Source organism: Pocillopora damicornis, chromosome 11 (assembly GCF_964200805.1).
Source record: "Pocillopora damicornis chromosome 11, jaPocDami1.2, whole genome shotgun sequence".
Lineage (NCBI taxonomy): Eukaryota > Metazoa > Cnidaria > Anthozoa > Scleractinia > Pocilloporidae > Pocillopora > Pocillopora damicornis.
Genome location: NC_142680.1, coordinates 11,864,601 through 11,883,228, shown reverse-complemented (window position 1 = coordinate 11,883,228; position 18,628 = coordinate 11,864,601). Strand labels below are relative to the sequence as shown.

The following is an 18,628-nucleotide window of genomic DNA, read 5'->3' as shown; positions in this document are numbered from 1 at the left end:
TAACCCTTTGACCCCTTGAAGTGACCAGCATCTAATTTCTCCTTACATTATCATGTCATGCATTCATATCTCACCAGTGTCTGACTTCTAACTGCCTTAGGTCCTGATCACATGGCTGTGTATGTATCACCTGCTAGTGACGTAGATTTGCTGACCTCTTCCCTCGGTCTCCTTTTACCAATTCAAGATGGTGGAGACAGAGTTGTGTACTTTATTTACTATTCTCATGGTACTGATGTGGGGCCCTGGGAACTATCACTTGAGCTTCTGGTGAGTCGGACAATTACAGTATTAATCATACTCGTGATTGCAAATCAGACTCCTGCCTTGCGGTCGTCTGACTTTGTAAGCTTCTGAAATGTTCCAGAACATTTTGTATATATATATATAAAGACTCACTTATGTGGTAGTTGGGGTAGTTGTTGTTGTTGGAGCAACGACTGTATAGAAAGCTATACTGAGAGAGAGTCACTGCTGAAGATCACTTATTTCAAGGAACTGTGGAGACAGCAGTGAGATTGTGTCAGTGGTGAGCTAGGATTTAGACTGTGGTGGGCTTAATTAAGTTTATTAATGATAAGTATTTTACTGCTTTGAGGAGTTGCTCCTTCTCAAGAACATCACTTGCTGTTTAATAAAATATTAAGCTTGTAGGATTGTAGTGTTTTCTGTCAGTTAGATTATACAATAACAAAATAAACTACCGGTATTAGTATCTGGTGTTTGAAAATTGATAACCTTAGTCTGTAAGCAGGTCCTCATTATGGGTGCTTTGGCACAAGTGTTTCTTCACCTGCAGGAAAATATGAGGCCTTGAGTAACACAGCACCACAGTTTTGTAGAAATGTACACCCTTTAAAAAGTGCAAGATTTCATTTTGTCGTTATAGAAATGAAGAATGCTTCATATTGTTGTTACAAAAACAAACAATGCTTTAAGGGTCATTATTCAAACATATTTCAGTTCTGACTAAATGATTGCTTTCTGTGTACTAGTCAAAGTCTTCATGGTTTTGGTGGAAATGAACACTGCATAAGTGATAAAGATTTCTCAAATTCACAAAACGTTTGTGAGTTCAAAACAAGTTCATATCAAATGAACAATGCTTCATTTTGTTGTCATCACTAGAACATATTTCTTTTCTGATCATCATCTTCATGGTATTATTAGGAACAAACAGCACTTTATTGATAAAGATTTCTCAACTTCATTACCCATTTAGAGTCTGTCAGTTAGATCTTTTCAGTATTTGTTTCCTCGTGAGACATGACTCAGGATTTCTGGCAACAAGACTAAAAGTTTCAGGCAACTTGACTCTGGTTTTGAGCAACATGACTTTTGGGTGACTTGACTTGAGCCCTGGTGAACCCCCTCCCTGACCTGTCTCAAGTATTCCTTGGGCAGAGAAATGTGGGTCCTGCAGTGCTGATAGCAAGCGCTTGCTCTCAGGCTAATATATCCCAAGATTCTTTTAATTTAAATATCATTTCAGGCAAAAAGACACCTCCCGGCCAAGAGCAATTTGTTGGACTTTGCTGTGGCAGCTCATTATATTCACGGTAAAGAGTCATCTTCACCTTTCCTCAAAGAAGTCATTCAAGCTATTCCAGACTGGATTTTTGCTAATGATTGGGTGGACACATACAAGAGCTGGTCTTACACTACATAATTCCCTGTATTGCAAGAATGCATCAGTCCAAGACCTTCTAAACACTACTATGAAATACTGAAAAACAAAAATTTCAAGCCAGGAATTTGAAGAATTGCACCAGTTTGAAACAGTTCACAGGTTGAAAATTATCATGAAGATTTTTACATTTTAGGGTGGATGACCTCAAAATTATTTATCAGGATTATAAGAAAATTTGACAGGAAAAAAATGGATGTGAAATAACACATCATCAGAAGTAGTCAGGCTGGTCATACATGAATCCAAAAAATTTTTAAAATCACCTTAATTAATTTACAACGATTTTATCTGGAAATTAAGTTCCAAATAAAACTAAGGAATCAAGAAACAAAGTAAAGGATTGTTTGGTAGCCTGTAGTCTGTCAGCAGACCCTCAGTATAATGATCCCCTTTAATGCCAAAGAGTGCCGTAGGGCATATTGAGGGCATAAAAGCATAGCTCCCTCCAATATGACACTTGATATACCACCCTTCAACTTTTTGTCTTTTTATTGTATTGGTCAAGGTTATATCTCACAACAAACAATGCTCTAGGAGCTACAATTTAAGCTATAGTTTATTAAACAATTGTCATACGTCGGTGTGCGTTCATCGAGATACGAAGCACGCGGGAAGTTTGGAGAGCACGAAAGATGCATAAGAGTTGCTCGAGGCGTAGCTCTAGCTCCTTGAGTGCTCTCTAAACTTCTCAAGTGCTTCATATCTCGATGAACGCACAGCTGACGTATGAACCAATTGTTTTATAACATTTTCATCCCGATGGAAAATTTTTTTCTCAAGGGATTTGTTTGCTGACGTCATGAGCGTGCACAATAGGAATATGAAGCACGCTCGCGCAATTGAATTTGATTACTAGCTCTGTTCTAATATAACAGCGCGTAAATTCAATTGCGTGAGCGTGCTTCATATTCCTGTTGTGCACGCCCATGACGTCAGCAAACAAATCCCTCGAGAATTTTGCACTCAATCAGAAAATAAAGTTCATTTACACGCATGAATTCACCTGTCAGTTTTTGACCAATCTGAGACAAGATCGTTTACAGCGTAGCGAAATGTTTTCCTGAAATAAAATTATCAACGCGCTGAAGCGTAGCAGAGCGATTATCGACCCTTTCACAACATTTAAACCATCGGGTTGAAAATGTTATAAAACAATTGGTTCATACGTCAGCTGTGCTTTATCGAGATATGAAGCAAGCGGGAAGTTTGGAGAGTACGAAAGATGCGTAAGAGTTGCTCGAGACGTAGCCGAGAGCAACTCTAGCTTCTTGAGTATATACCCCATATGTATAAGGCAAACAAAATTTCAACCTTTTTTTTATTTTTCACTTTGAAAACTCAGTATTTTTAGTTACATCCTCCTCGCCTGTTTGGGTCGTTATAGCATACCCCTGAAAATACCTTTGAAATTATATATTTTACGTGGTCTAAAGGTTCATCGTTCTCGTTTTAGAAAAATTTGGCATTTCCCTAAGGCAGTAAAGGGATAACCGTTTCCGCACGAGTGATTCTTTGCTTGCGGGAGAATATGAGGCCTTGTGTGACGCAATCCAGTCAGCAAGGGGTCTAGTACTCATTATTAATGCTAAACCCCCGTCAACTTCTCCCTGACATTTTTCAAACTTTCCCGTGGAAAGAGAAACGCATGTCCTACACCCTGTTCAAGCAGTTTAGTTAGAAAAATGGAGCATGATGCTAAACTGAGCGACAGTAGCGGCAGAGCGAAAAGAGGAAGGAGGTTTTGGATTGAGTTGGATAAAAGTGAAAACCTTGATTCTATTTTCGCTCTGCTGCCACTTTGTGCTGTTCACTATTGTGCTCGATTTTACTGGCCAAACACCTGGAAAAGGCTAATTGTTTTCAAATTTTAAGTTCTTAACCAATTTAAAAGGGATATAGCTATCACCCCTGGCTTTTACAAGCCTTTAAAGAATAAAGCTGAAACGAGTCGGAACTCCCCCTATTGCCAGCGTAACTGGCATTTTTGCGTGCGCTTTGATATGTTAAACCAGGAGGAGCCTTGGAAACATGTGACAAAGCCATGAGAGGCTTGGAACAGGAAAAGTGGTTTCTCTGACTAAACCTCCACTTCTTATGGGGAGCCATTTGTGCCGATATCATCAACCGCTGGTGACAAAACTCAATCGTTAGTGCTAAAATATCAATCGCTAGTGATAAAACTCAATCATTAGTGCTAAAATATCAATCGCTAGTGATAAAACTCAATCGTTAGTGCTAGCAACAATTAACTCCACAAACTCCTTGTGACAGAAGAGACCTTAGGTAGACCATCCTGTCTACCTGCCTCTCGCCCTGACTTGAAACCGACTCAAAGCCCAAGTCTCCGAGGATGACGCAACACGCGCTTAGCGCGAAAAGAACAACAGTACAACTCTGTCGATTGTGACTGTGCTCGGCGCCTGATGGACAGCAAAAAACCCGTTTTCTTTAACTTCTCGATGCAAAACATTAATTAATTGCAAGAAAGCCTCATTTTTGGGGGTTAGAGCATTTGTTGTAAGAGAAACTCAGTCCGACTCAGGACTGATCCTGAGAAAAAAAATTGTTTATCTCTCTTGTATGCTACATGCGCCGCCGTTTGCAATTTGTACACAACATATTTTATCATATGAAAATCCGACAGTTTTTGTCCTGCGCAGTAAGCCATCAAGGCTTGATATTTTGAGAAAGTTCCATTTTTCAAGAGAAGATCGAACAACGAAATAAACCTTGCAATAATTGTTTTTAAAGCGGATGAATAGAGAGATATATGGGTCAATGTTTGCACATTATTTGAATGACTTCAAATTTGATTCCACCAGTAGTACGGTCATATGAATTTTCTCGGCTTGATGAGTTAGCAAATTTTGTAGGTATGGTTGGCTTTGTGAGCTTCGCTTTAATAAGATAAAATAGATATATGGGATCGAACGAGGTAAAAGTGATTGATGATAACTGGATTCTCCCCGGGGATAAAGTTAATTCTGTTCTCATATGGTTTCAGCTGGTTTGTGCTAATTTTAGTTAAAAGTAAAACTTGTCATTAGTAATTGATTAAAAGATAACAATCTTTTAGTAAGCCTTTTGTTCCAATAGCCTTGACAATTGGTCATCAAACGCTTGAATACGTATATGTTTTGATAGTATGCCAAAACAGTACTAGCACTTTGCGCCTTCTGCGCGCCTCTCACGTTCAATAGAAAATTACTCCATCACCGATGAAACTCAACTTTGAAAGGTAAATGGACACTTACGTATTTTATTTTTTTTGTCATGAATGCATGGTGCAAGTATTAATGCGGCCTAGTTTTGCTTGTAGTTTTTCTTTAATTTTTCATCTTTCAAATGCGAAAACAAAAACTTCAAGGAAGTTTTCCCTTTCACAGTGATGACATTTTAAACAGGCTAAGTCTTGCAAGTTTACAATTGTAGTAAATGAAAAATGACGAGTTCAGACCTGATAGTTTTAAAAGCGTGATGTATACCACTCAGTTTAAGATACGGCTGTCTAAGACAGCCGTAATCTTCACAAGAAACGTGACCAAAAATTGGTTTATTATTTGGTTGAAAGCTGTATTGAGAAAAAACATGGATAGTCCTCTGGCATCAAGTAGACTGAGCTTCCCTTTAATGTATCGTTGTTATCGACGTAAAATGACCCGTTTTAGAGAAAGAAGTGGTGGTAAAATATTCTGTGAATTTCCATTTTTGGAAAAAAAGAAATAGGACGTCTTTCCCATATCAGTAATGATGTTTTAAAGACGTTGGCCTTGATACTTCATTTTAATAATTTTGGAAAAATCGGAAACGATAGGTTCTGGGAAAAGATTTCAAAAGCATGATGTATATTCGTCAGTTTTAGACAGTTGTTTAAGCCGGAATCTTCACAGGAAACCTGACTCAGAATTAATTCATTCTTTCGTGAACAGGTGGAGTTGAGAAAATATGTTCAGGTCTTTTGCTTCAAATCGACCAAGCTTCCCTTTATGTACCACTTTTCATAAACACAAAATGACCTATACTAGAAAAAGAAGCCGGCACCTGATAGGGAACATTTTATGCCCATTTGAGATTTTATGGATTTGAAAAGAGGTGCGAGGTCTTCCACCCAGTTTTCTAATTAAAACGCATGGTACTAAAAACTTTGCAAAATTCAATCATTTTAAAACATTCCCCATTTAGATCGCTGGCTTACATCTGAAATAAGATATTCTCTTTTTTTTTTTCTCAATCAGGGTGAGTGATACTTGATATTCTGCTTGCTGCTCCAGAGTAAACTGACATGAAGGTAATAAAACGTAAAGATGTTTTGCGTATGCGATCTAAATTCAGAATGTTGCTCCTTTATTCCAAGCTTACCTTCTTGAAAGTCGTCTTTCACGACTTGAAATCAATGATATGTCACCTAAATGAAGAGTTAAAAACAACAGAACAAGAGCAAACACATCAAAACAAATCAAAGGCGGAAAACACACTTTGCACAATATTACAGGAGGTATTTTACCGTTGGCCTCACATTTGTCTTTAGAAAAAGCAATACATTGAGGCATGAGTGAGACATTTGGCCACAAAATGGCTGGCAATTGTTTCAGGAAGTTCGGGTGATATCTAAAAAGCTCAATACACGGACATCCGAACAAAAAAAAAAAGAATTCGAAGGAGTGAATATGACTGTGCTCAACTGCTGTTCTCACGTTAACCTCAAGTTATGGAAGACTCGGCTTTAATCATCAAGCTACAGGAACATATAAATTGAATAGTGAAAGAAGTGGCCCACATTGTACTCAGTTTAGGCCTGAAACTTAAATCGGCTAAGCTCTGGGATTTGCTGTTTAAATCTAAAAAAAAATTGAGAGCAAACGGAACGAAAAGGCCATTTGTCAATGTTTTATGCAATCAAACGTGAGTTTGTGATAAGGTGGATCTGAGTCCCATGTGCTTTTATGACGTATTTTGATGTGATAACCACTTTGCAGTAAAATTAGAGGAGCCAACGAGCGTGGTTTGCAATTGTCATCACTTAACCGGAAATTAACAAATTCAGTTGACGCCTCCATCTTTCAGTAAGTGTTCAATAATAATGTATTTATTTTAGTTATTTTTGTTTACCAACTAAAAACTACCAAGATTACACAAATGAAATGGATGTATGTATGAGAGTTTATTACATCGCTAGCAGAGCCCGAGGGGCAATATGAGGCGAATTCTGTGTTCTAATTGCCCACCTGAGCGGGCCCCTCTTGACCGCAGGGAATTTCCCATTTTGATTTAGCGCAAGAAAAAAAATTACTTAGAAAAACAACTTTCTTATGTTTGGACAATACCGGCGATAAGGTCGCAAAAAGTGGCAAAAGACAGTAAAAAACAAGATAACATAAATGATAAACTTAAACGATTCTCGTTGGTTTATTTGCTACAAACACAGGGGACTTCCTTTCCAGTCTTTAGAAATGAAGGAGTGTTGATTCTTAATAAAGTGATGATCTTATTGTTGTATCATAAATCCTTTATTGACTAAGCTTGTTCGGTCTAGATGGCTGGATATAAGCCTTATTCTTTTTTCCGTGTTATTGACCTCGATTTAGTCTCGACCATGAAAATGCAAGAAAGAAACTCGGCCAATATCTAGCCCTCGTGACCTCACGCTTGTTTAATAACGCATATAGGATAAACTAATAAGATTACCTTTTTTCATTGATACTAATTTTAAAAATAATTTTATTTTCCTGAAGGGATGCCTCAATCGCAAATTGTTTTCCTATTAGTGATATCATTTGGGGTACAATGCTTTGGTATGTTGACGCTTTATTCTTATGGCCTACACATAATGTGTTACAAGTCTTATCAGATGCCTCAAGCTGAGAAAACTTTTTACGGTGGCTAATTTACGTTATAAACTAAGTTTATAAGAAGAATTGTGGGTTGTGTGTGAGTTTATATGCAGAAAATGGAACTAAGCTATTGGTGGGAACATGGTGACGAGAAAAACAAGAATAAATTAGGTGAATGAAGAGTGTTCGCTGATACCGTGGGAATTAAGAGTGAGCACATGGCAGTCTGCGACCTTCCTTACAACTAAGCAGTTTCGAAAGCCGCAAAGCTCCTAAACAATTATTTATCTTTCAAATCGGAACTCTTAATCCCCACAGTATCAACGAATCCTCTTTATTCAACGTATGTATTCTTGTTTATCTATTTCCTGCATGTAAACACACACGCAACCCACAATTCTTCCATTCGCTGTGAAGGAGGGCTAGCGCTCGAAAGTCAGCTTTTAAACTCTTTGCGGTGGCCAATTTACATTATCAACTCACTTGATGAAGCCAAAATTATCTTGTTATACTCCCTCACCGACGTGGCACCACAGTCTCTTTGGAAACTGACCCCCTTTATCAAATGATAAATAGCATGGTTTGCGCAGGGCATTTCGGACAACTTCCAACTAAATATCACTCGCAGCTTCGCCGTTGGTGATATGAGTGTTGAACGCCCATGATTTTCAATTTTCACTAAAAATAACGTAACGTCACTCACAGTCCACAGCAAGTTATCAGTATCGGTCCAATTAGAACGAAATTCAATACCAGCAAGATCTCCCCTAGTAACACCCCAGAAATATAGTGGTGAGGAACCTTTTAATTAAAATTGTTTCACTCTGCAAATGCAATTATAATTTATTTATCGCTGACAAGAATTCTCAGCCCTTGTTTCAAATCAATAACTACTGCAATAACTGAAATTCTTGATAACGAACGTCTCTGAACGAATCAGGGGGAAAAATTCATTCAAAAATGTAAAAATTTTAGATAAGAGTGAAGTAAGTTCAACTTTGAAAATTGTTATTTTTCTAATAATTATCTCATTTTCTTTCTCTTCCTGTGGAAATCTATGAACAAATCAGGAGGCAAGTGTCTTAATTGTTTTATTCACTGTTATTTAGGCATGCATGCGCGTGGCTTTTTCCTTTCAGTAGATAGTAGTTCTGACATTAATAACTGACAGAATTGATTAAAAATTCAAATGATGTATATAATTCATATAGATTGTTACTCTTATAAAAATCAGGGGCAGTCCATTATCAAGGAATCTGCCTGACTACTCGATGAACAAACAGATTGAAACAACTTCCAAGATGATTCTTTTCTTCATTAAAAAGTTTCATATTTTTTCCTTTTTACGTGTCTGCATGCTGTTATCCAATGTTGGAAATGAATGATCTTGTTATCTTCATATGAATGTTTTTATCAAACTCGCTGAGACAGTAATTTAATTAGCAAATCTAAGCTTTGCCCGAATCATAACTTTTAAGATAACTCTTTTCTTATATTGATAACTTGAATCTCCTAACTTTATCAAGAATTCTATCAAAGATTCTCCAAACTCTTCAAAAAGAATCAAGGATTCTGCTAACTCTTGAATATGAGAATGAATCAAATTAACTTTTTAAATGATTACTTTCTTTTAATAACTAATGATATCCTTTTACTTTTCATGTGGACTTTGTGGAACGAAACAGGGAGTAAGTGTCTTCATACTCTACATAATGATTAATATGAAATTGGCTTGTTCCTTTTCGTGATGATGTGGTGCAATAACTCCCGTTATGTGCAGTATCGATCTAAAGACATCCTCATAACTGATCAATCCTATAAAGTTATCACGCCCATAAGAGCCCAATAGAGAGGACAGATCATCAGTGATTTCAAAATAATACTATAATAATATAAGAAAAATGACTTTTCTTCACATTATATTTATTATTATCATTTAAGTCCTGTATCAAGGATTCTGCCACCTCTTGAATTTGAGAATAAAATTAAATTTTCAGATGATTACTTTCTTTTATTAATCATTATAATCCAATTACATTTTATGTGGATTTTGTGGAACTAATCAGTGCGTAAGTGTCTTCCTACTTTACTCAATTGTTAATTAGAATGTGACTTGTTTACTTTTCATGAGGATATGGTGCAGTAACTACCGTAATATGCAGTATTGATTAAGTTCTAATCACATCCTCGTAATTATTCCATCTTATGATGTTCATCATGTCCATGAGAGCCAATCAGATGGCATGGATCACCAGTGACTTCAAAATACTATCCCTACTGATATAATAAAAATGACTTTTCTCTACATAATATCACATTATATTTATTATTATCATTTAAGTCCATGATATATTCTTTGGTGCGAGAACATGATTACTTTAATCATAGCAAAAAACCCTAATTTCCTTTCATATTAATGCTATCTGACCAGAATAAAATTGGCTAAAATACGAGCCTGGCTGTTTTGCTGATTTACATTACTTGTTGACATGATATTTAATGAGCATCCTGTAGTGTGGTGATTTCATTTTACTTTCAAATTAAGGTCGTTGTTTTTTTTAAATTGAATCTTCTTACTTTGATTGAGAATTCTATCAAGGATTCTGTTAACTCTTCAATATAAGAATGATTGAAATTAACTTTTCAGATGATTACTTTTTTTAACAAATAATATTATCTCTTTACTTTTTATGTGGATTTTGTGGAACAAATCAGCTAGTAAGTATCTTCATACCTTACTTTATGGTTAATGAGAATGTGATTTGTTCCTTTTCATGAAGATATGGTGCAGTAACTACTATAATATGCAGTATTAATCAAGGTCTAATCACATCTTCATAATTAATCCATCTTATGATGCTCGTCATGTCCATGAGAGCCAATCAGATGGCATGGACCACCAGTGATTTCAAAATACTATCCTTATTGATATAAAATATTACTTTTCTTTACATCCTACACAAATACTATTCTTACCGCAGTATCAATCTAAGGACATCCTCATAACTGATCAATCCTATAAAGTTATCACGCCCATAAGAGCCCAATAGAGAGGACAGATCATCAGTGATTTCAAAATAATACTATAATAATATAAGAAAAATGACTTTTCTTCACATTATATTTATTATTATCATTTAAGTCCTGTATCAAGGATTCTGCCACCTCTTGAATTTGAGAATAAAATTAAATTTTCAGATGATTACTTTCTTTTATTAATCATTATAATCCAATTACATTTTATGTGGATTTTGTGGAACTAATCAGTGCGTAAGTGTCTTCCTACTTTACTCAATTGTTAATTAGAATGTGACTTGTTTACTTTTCATGAGGATATGGTGCAGTAACTACCGTAATATGCAGTATTGATTAAGTTCTAATCACATCCTCGTAATTAATCCATCTTATGATGTTCATCATGTCCATGAGAGCCAATCAGATGGCATGGATCACCAGTGACTTCAAAATACTATCCCTACTGATATAATAAAAATGACTTTTCTCTACATAATATCACATTATATTTATTATTATCATTTAAGTCCATGATATATTCTTTGGTGCGAGAACATGATTACTTTAATCATAGCAAAAAACCCTAATTTCCTTTCATATTAATGCTATCTAACCAGAATAAAACTGGCTAAAATACGAGCCTGGCTGTTTGCGGATTTACATTACTTGTTTACATGATAGTTAATGAGCATCCCGTAGTGTGGTGATTTCATTTTACTTTCAAATTAAGGTTGTTGTTTTTTTTTAATTGAATCTTCTTACTTTGATTGAGAATTCTATCAAGGATTCTGTTAACTCTTCAATATAAGAATGATTGAAATTAACTTTTCAGATGATTACTTTTTTTAACAAATAATATTATCTCTTTACTTTTGATGTGGATTTTGTGGAACAAATCAGCTAGTAAGTATCTTCATACCTTACTTTATGGTTAATGAGAATGTGATTTGTTCCTTTTCATGAAGATATGGTGCAGTAACTACTATAATATGCAGTATTAATCAAGGTCTAATCACATCTTCATAATTAATCCATCTTATGATGCTCGTCATGTCCATGAGAGCCAATCAGATGGCATGGACCACCAGTGATTTCAAAATACTATCCTTATTGATATAAAATATTACTTTTCTTTACATCCTACACAAATACTATTCTTACCGCAGTATCAATCTAAGGACATCCTCATAACTGATCAATCCTATAAAGTTATCACGCCCATAAGAGCCCAATAGAGAGGACAGATCATCAGTGATTTCAAAATAATACTATAATAATATAAGAAAAATGACTTTTCTTCACATTATATTTATTATTATCATTTAAGTCCTGTATCAAGGATTCTGCCACCTCTTGAATTTGAGAATAAAATTAAATTTTCAGATGATTACTTTCTTTTATTAATCATTATAATCCAATTACATTTTATGTGGATTTTGTGGAACTAATCAGTGCGTAAGTGTTTTCCTACTTTACTCAATTGTTAATTAGAATGTGACTTGTTTACTTTTCATGAGGACATGGTGCAGTAACTACCGTAATATGCAGTATTGATTAAGTTCTAATCACATCCTCGTAATTATTCCATCTTATGATGTTCATCATGTCCATGAGAGCCAATCAGATGGCATGGATCACCAGTGACTTCAAAATACTATCCCTACTGATATAATAAAAATGACTTTTCTCTACATAATATCACATTATATTTATTATTATCATTTAAGTCCATGATATATTCTTTGGTGCGAGAACATGATTACTTTAATCATAGCAAAAAACCCTAATTTCCTTTCATATTAATGCTATCTGACCAGAATAAAATTGGCTAAAATACGAGCCTGGCTGTTTTGCTGATTTACATTACTTGTTGACATGATATTTAATGAGCATCCTGTAGTGTGGTGATTTCATTTTACTTTCAAATTAAGGTTGTTGTTTTTTTTAAATTGAATCTTCTTACTTTGATTGAGAATTCTATCAAGGATTCTGTTAACTCTTCAATATAAGAATGATTGAAATTAACTTTTCAGATGATTACTTTTTTTAACAAATAATATTATCTCTTTACTTTTTATGTGGATTTTGTGGAACAAATCAGCTAGTACAGTATTGTGCAAAAGTAATGCAAACGGAATTCGGCCAATTTCGTTATTTGTTCTAACGATCTTTCGTCGAAAGTTCGAGCGAAAATTCGATCGAAAGTTCGAGGCCTCTCAAGCGACATTTCGTTTGAACAAAGGGCGCTTTTTCGTTGAATTTTCGCCTCAAAGCGAAACTTCGCGGCGGAAAGTGTCTCTTCGATCATTAGTGTTCGAAATTTCGCTTCGAACTGACAATAGACTTTCGCTTCGAACTGACAATAGACTTTCGCGAGTAATCAAGTTTGTTTACTACTCATATACGCAACACGAAATATACATATAAACGTATTTCCAGTCTTTTTCAGTCACTGGGACGGAGACACTTCATATTTAAGGCTAAACACAGTAGACAAAAGGTCAAAATATCGAAAAGCATCACGCCCGATTCTGGGCTCGATTTGTGTTTAACAACGAAAGTAAATTGGAAAAATTGTCCCAAGCGTCACATCAACTTCAGTTTACTGACGTTTAAAGAGGCCTAAACCATCATATCCAATTCAGAGTTCGATCAGTTTACAGCAATGAAAGTAAATTGGGATGAATAGCAATTCCGATCAAGAGACATGTATTTCATGGAAATAAACTCTCAAATGATTGCAATAGTTTTTAAAATTAACCTAAGTACAACGCTTTTTAAAAGCAAGTGCGGCGATACGCCTGAAGGGAAATCGAACACTCGTCGCTAAAAATCACGTTGTGGAAAGTGTCACTACTTTCTAGGACGCGTTGTGCGAACTCTAATCGCTTGACTTTATTTGCGTCACGGATTAGCTGGCAGTAGGCGGTCCGCTGCAAAGTCCAACCTTGCTGTTTGCGTGCTCTACGAACAGTGGACGCACTCACGCAGATTCCATGTCTCTCCAGCTACTTCTTTATCGTATTGCTGGTCGTCTCGTCATCCCTGCGCATTTGCTTATCTACGAAAGTTTTTGCTTCCGTATACAGCTTTTGAGGTCTTCCCGATCGAGGTAAATTTGCCACGGAACCGGTAAGTCGCAACTTTTTAATGATGCGCGTAATACTGGAAAAGCTCACTAGCAACCCTTCGTGTTTCAACGCTTTCAGTATTTCAGCTGGGTGGAGGCCTTGCTTGTGAAGGATCTCGATTCTATTTCTAGAATAATTTGAAACTTTTGCCATGATTACTATCAAAAGTAGAGTACATAAATGATCCCAAACGCATCGACACAATTAATATACCGAGTGTTGCCATGGTTGTAAACAATATAGGGCGCGCGGATACTGGAATCGTAGCGGGAAATTTTATGGGAGTATTACATAGTGTAGTAACCAACCACAAATTCAACCAAATCTTTTTGAGAAGAATGAACAATACAACGAATTTTCGCCCCGAAAATTCGCCACATAGAACGACTTTTCGCTCGAAATTTCGAGTCGCATTTACGCCATCAAGGAATTTGTCGCCGAAAGTTCGAGCCGTTCAAAACAATACATGCCTCGAAAATTCGCGGAAATGTCGTCGAAGTTTCGTTTCGGTCAAGAATTCGTCGAAAAGCCAGGAATTTCGCCGAATTTCGTCGACAGGTGTTTGCATTACTTTTGCACAATACTGTAAGTATCTTCATACCTTACTTTATGGTTAATGAGAATGTGATTTGTTCCTTTTCATGAAGATATGGTGCAGTAACTACTATAATATGCAGTATTAATCAAGGTCTAATCACATCTTCATAATTAATCCATCTTATGATGCTCGTCATGTCCATGAGAGCCAATCAGATGGCATGGACCACCAGTGATTTCAAAATACTATCCTTATTGATATAAAATATTACTTTTCTTTACATCCTACACAAATACTATTCTTACCGCAGTATCAATCTAAGGACATCCTCATAACTGATCAATCCTATAAAGTTATCACGCCCATAAGAGCCCAATAGAGAGGACAGATCATCAGTGATTTCAAAATAATACTATAATAATATAAGAAAAATGACTTTTCTTCACATTATATTTATTATTATCATTTAAGTCCTGTATCAAGGATTCTGCCACCTCTTAAATTTGAGAATAAAATTAAATTTTCAGATGATTACTTTCTTTTATTAATCATTATAATCCAATTACATTTTATGTGGATTTTGTGGAACTAATCAGTGCGTAAGTGTCTTCCTACTTTACTCAATTGTTAATTAGAATGTGACTTGTTTACTTTTCATGAGGATATGGTGCAGTAACTACCGTAATATGCAGTATTGATTAAGTTCTAATCACATCCTCGTAATTAATCCATCTTATGATGTTCATCATGTCCATGAGAGCCAATCAGATGGCATGGATCACCAGTGACTTCAAAATACTATCCCTACTGATATAATAAAAATGACTTTTCTCTACATAATATCACATTATATTTATTATTATCATTTAAGTCCATGATATATTCTTTGGTGCGAGAACATGATTACTTTAATCATAGCAAAAAACCCTAATTTCCTTTCATATTAATGCTATCTAACCAGAATAAAACTGGCTAAAATACGAGCCTGGCTGTTTGCGGATTTACATTACTTGTTTACATGATAGTTAATGAGCATCCCGTAGTGTGGTGATTTCATTTTACTTTCAAATTAAGGTTGTTGTTTTTTTTTAATTGAATCTTCTTACTTTGATTGAGAATTCTATCAAGGATTCTGTTAACTCTTCAATATAAGAATGATTGAAATTAACTTTTCAGATGATTACTTTTTTTAACAAATAATATTATCTCTTTACTTTTGATGTGGATTTTGTGGAACAAATCAGCTAGTAAGTATCTTCATACCTTACTTTATGGTTAATGAGAATGTGATTTGTTCCTTTTCATGAAGATATGGTGCAGTAACTACTATAGTATGCAGTATTAATCAAGGTCTAATCACATCTTCATAATTAATCCATCTTATGATGCTCGTCATGTCCATGAGAGCCAATCAGATGGCATGGACCACCAGTGATTTCAAAATACTATCCTTATTGATATAAAATATTACTTTTCTTTACATCCTACACAAATACTATTCTTACCGCAGTATCAATCTAAGGACATCCTCATAACTGATCAATCCTATAAAGTTATCACGCCCATAAGAGCCCAATAGAGAGGACAGATCATCAGTGATTTCAAAATAATACTATAATAATATAAGAAAAATGACTTTTCTTCACATTATATTTATTATTATCATTTAAGTCCTGTATCAAGGATTCTGCCACCTCTTGAATTTGAGAATAAAATTAAATTTTCAGATGATTACTTTCTTTTATTAATCATTATAATCCAATTACATTTTATGTGGATTTTGTGGAACTAATCAGTGCGTAAGTGTTTTCCTACTTTACTCAATTGTTAATTAGAATGTGACTTGTTTACTTTTCATGAGGATATGGTGCAGTAACTACCGTAATATGCAGTATTGATTAAGTTCTAATCACATCCTCGTAATTAATCCATCTTATGATGTTCATCATGTCCATGAGAGCCAATCAGATGGCATGGATCACCAGTGACTTCAAAATACTATCCCTACTGATATAATAAAAATGACTTTTCTCTACATAATATCACATTATATTTATTATTATCATTTAAGTCCATGATATATTCTTTGGTGCGAGAACATGATTACTTTAATCATAGCAAAAAACCCTAATTTCCTTTCATATTAATGCTATCTGACCAGAATAAAATTGGCTAAAATACGAGCCTGGCTGTTTTGCTGATTTACATTACTTGTTGACATGATATTTAATGAGCATCCTGTAGTGTGGTGATTTCATTTTACTTTCAAATTAAGGTTGTTGTTTTTTTTAAATTGAATCTTCTTACTTTGATTGAGAATAATTCTATCAAGGATTCTGCTAACTCTTCAATATAAGAATGATTGAAATTAACTTTTCAGATGATTACTTTTTTTAACAAATAATATTATCTCTTTACTTTTTATGTGGATTTTGTGGAACAAATCAGCTAGTAAGTATCTTCATACCTTACTTTATGGTTAATGACAATGTGATTTGTTCCTTTTCATGAGGATATGGTGCAGTAACTACTATAATATGCAGTATTAATCAAGGTCTAATCACATCTTCATAATCAATCCATCTTATGATGCTCGTCATGTCCATGAGAGCCAATCAGATGGCATGGATCACCAGTGATTTCAAAATACTATCCTTATTGATATAAAATATTACTTTTCTTTGCATTATATCACATGCTTTTAATTATTATTTAAGTCCATGATATATTCTTTGGTGCGAGAACATGATTACTTTAATCATAGCAAAAAACCCTAATTTCCTTTCATATTAATGCTATCTGACCAGAATAAAATTGGCTAAAATACGAGCCTGGCTGTTTTGCTGATTTACATTACTTGTTGACATGATATTTAATGAGCATCCCGTAGTGTGGTGATTTCATTTTACTTTCAAATTAAGGTTGTTGTTTTTTTTTAATTGAATCTTCTTACTTTGATTGAGAATTCTATCAAGGATTCTGCTAACTCTTCAATATAAGAATGATTGAAATTAACTTTTCAGATGATTACTTTTTTTAACAAATAATATTATCTCTTTACTTTTTATGTGGATTTTGTGGAACAAATCAGCTAGTAAGTATCTTCATACCTTACTTTATGGTTAATGAGAATGTGATTTGTTCCTTTTCATGAAGATATGGTGCAGTAACTACTATAATATGCAGTATTAATCAAGGTCTAATCACATCTTCATAATTAATCCATCTTATGATGCTCGTCATGTCCATGAGAGCCAATCAGATGGCATGGACCACCAGTGATTTCAAAATACTATCCTTATTGATATAAAATATTACTTTTCTTTACATCCTACACAAATACTATTCTTACCGCAGTATCAATCTAAGGACATCCTCATAACTGATCAATCCTATAAAGTTATCATGCCCATAAGAGCCCAATAGAGAGGACAGATCATCAGTGATTTCAAAATAATACTATAATAATATAAGAAAAATGACTTTTCTTCACATTATATTTATTATTATCATTTAAGTCCTGTATCAAGGATTCTGCCACCTCTTAAATTTGAGAATAAAATTAAATTTTCAGATGATTACTTTCTTTTATTAATTATTATAATCCAATTACATTTTATGTGGATTTTGTGGAACTAATCAGTATGTAAGTGTCTTCCTACTTTACTCAATTGTTAATTAGAATGTGACTTGTTTACTTTTCATGAGGATATGGTGCAGTAACTACCATAATATGCAGTATTGATTAAGTTCTAATCACATCCTCGTAATTAATCTATCTTATGATGTTCATCATGTCCATGAGAGCCAATCAGATGGCATGGATCACCAGTGACTTCAAAATACTATCCCTACTGATATAATAAAAATGACTTTTCTCTACATAATATCACATTATATTTATTATTATCATTTAAGTCCATGATATATTCTTTGGTGCGAGAACATGATTACTTTAATCATAGCAAAAAACCCTAATTTCCTTTCATATTAATGCTATCTGACCAGAATAAAATTGGTTTAAAATATGAGCCTGGCTGTTTTGCGGATTTACATTACTTGTTTACATGATAGTTAATGAGCATCCCGTAGTGTGGTGATTTCATTTTACTTTCAAATTAAGGTTGTTGTTTTTTTTAAATTGAATCTTCTTACTTTGATTGAGAATAATTCTATCAAGGATTCTGCTAACTCTTCAATATAAGAATGATTGAAATTAACTTTTCAGATGATTACTTTTTTTAACAAATAATATTATCTCTTTACTTTTTATGTGGATTTTGTGGAACAAATCAGCTAGTAAGTATCTTCATACCTTACTTTATGGTTAATGAGAATGTGATTTGTTCCTTTTCATGAGGATATGGTGCAGTAACTACTATAATATGCAGTATTAATCAAGGTCTAATCACATCTTCATAAT

General features: G+C 34.5%; 1 protein-coding gene across 7 annotated transcripts in view; it reads left to right on the top strand.

Moving 5' to 3' along the window:
• LOC149037552 (endoplasmic reticulum metallopeptidase 1-like) overlaps positions 1 to 18,628 on the top strand; it is a 130,787-nt gene that overhangs the window by 7,980 nt on the left and 104,179 nt on the right. Inside the window, exons 9-10 of one of the 7 annotated variants that reach the window (XM_089187757.1) lie at positions 101 to 270; positions 1,493 to 2,022. The exons of the other annotated variants lie outside the window; for them this stretch is intronic. Of the exons in view, the coding sequence (XP_089043883.1) occupies positions 101 to 270; positions 1,493 to 1,669 (347 nt within the window). The 3' untranslated portion in view covers positions 1,670 to 2,022. Of the gene's footprint in view, positions 1 to 100; positions 271 to 1,492; positions 2,023 to 18,628 lie in introns of those variants that run through there. 7 annotated transcript variants of the gene reach the window in all.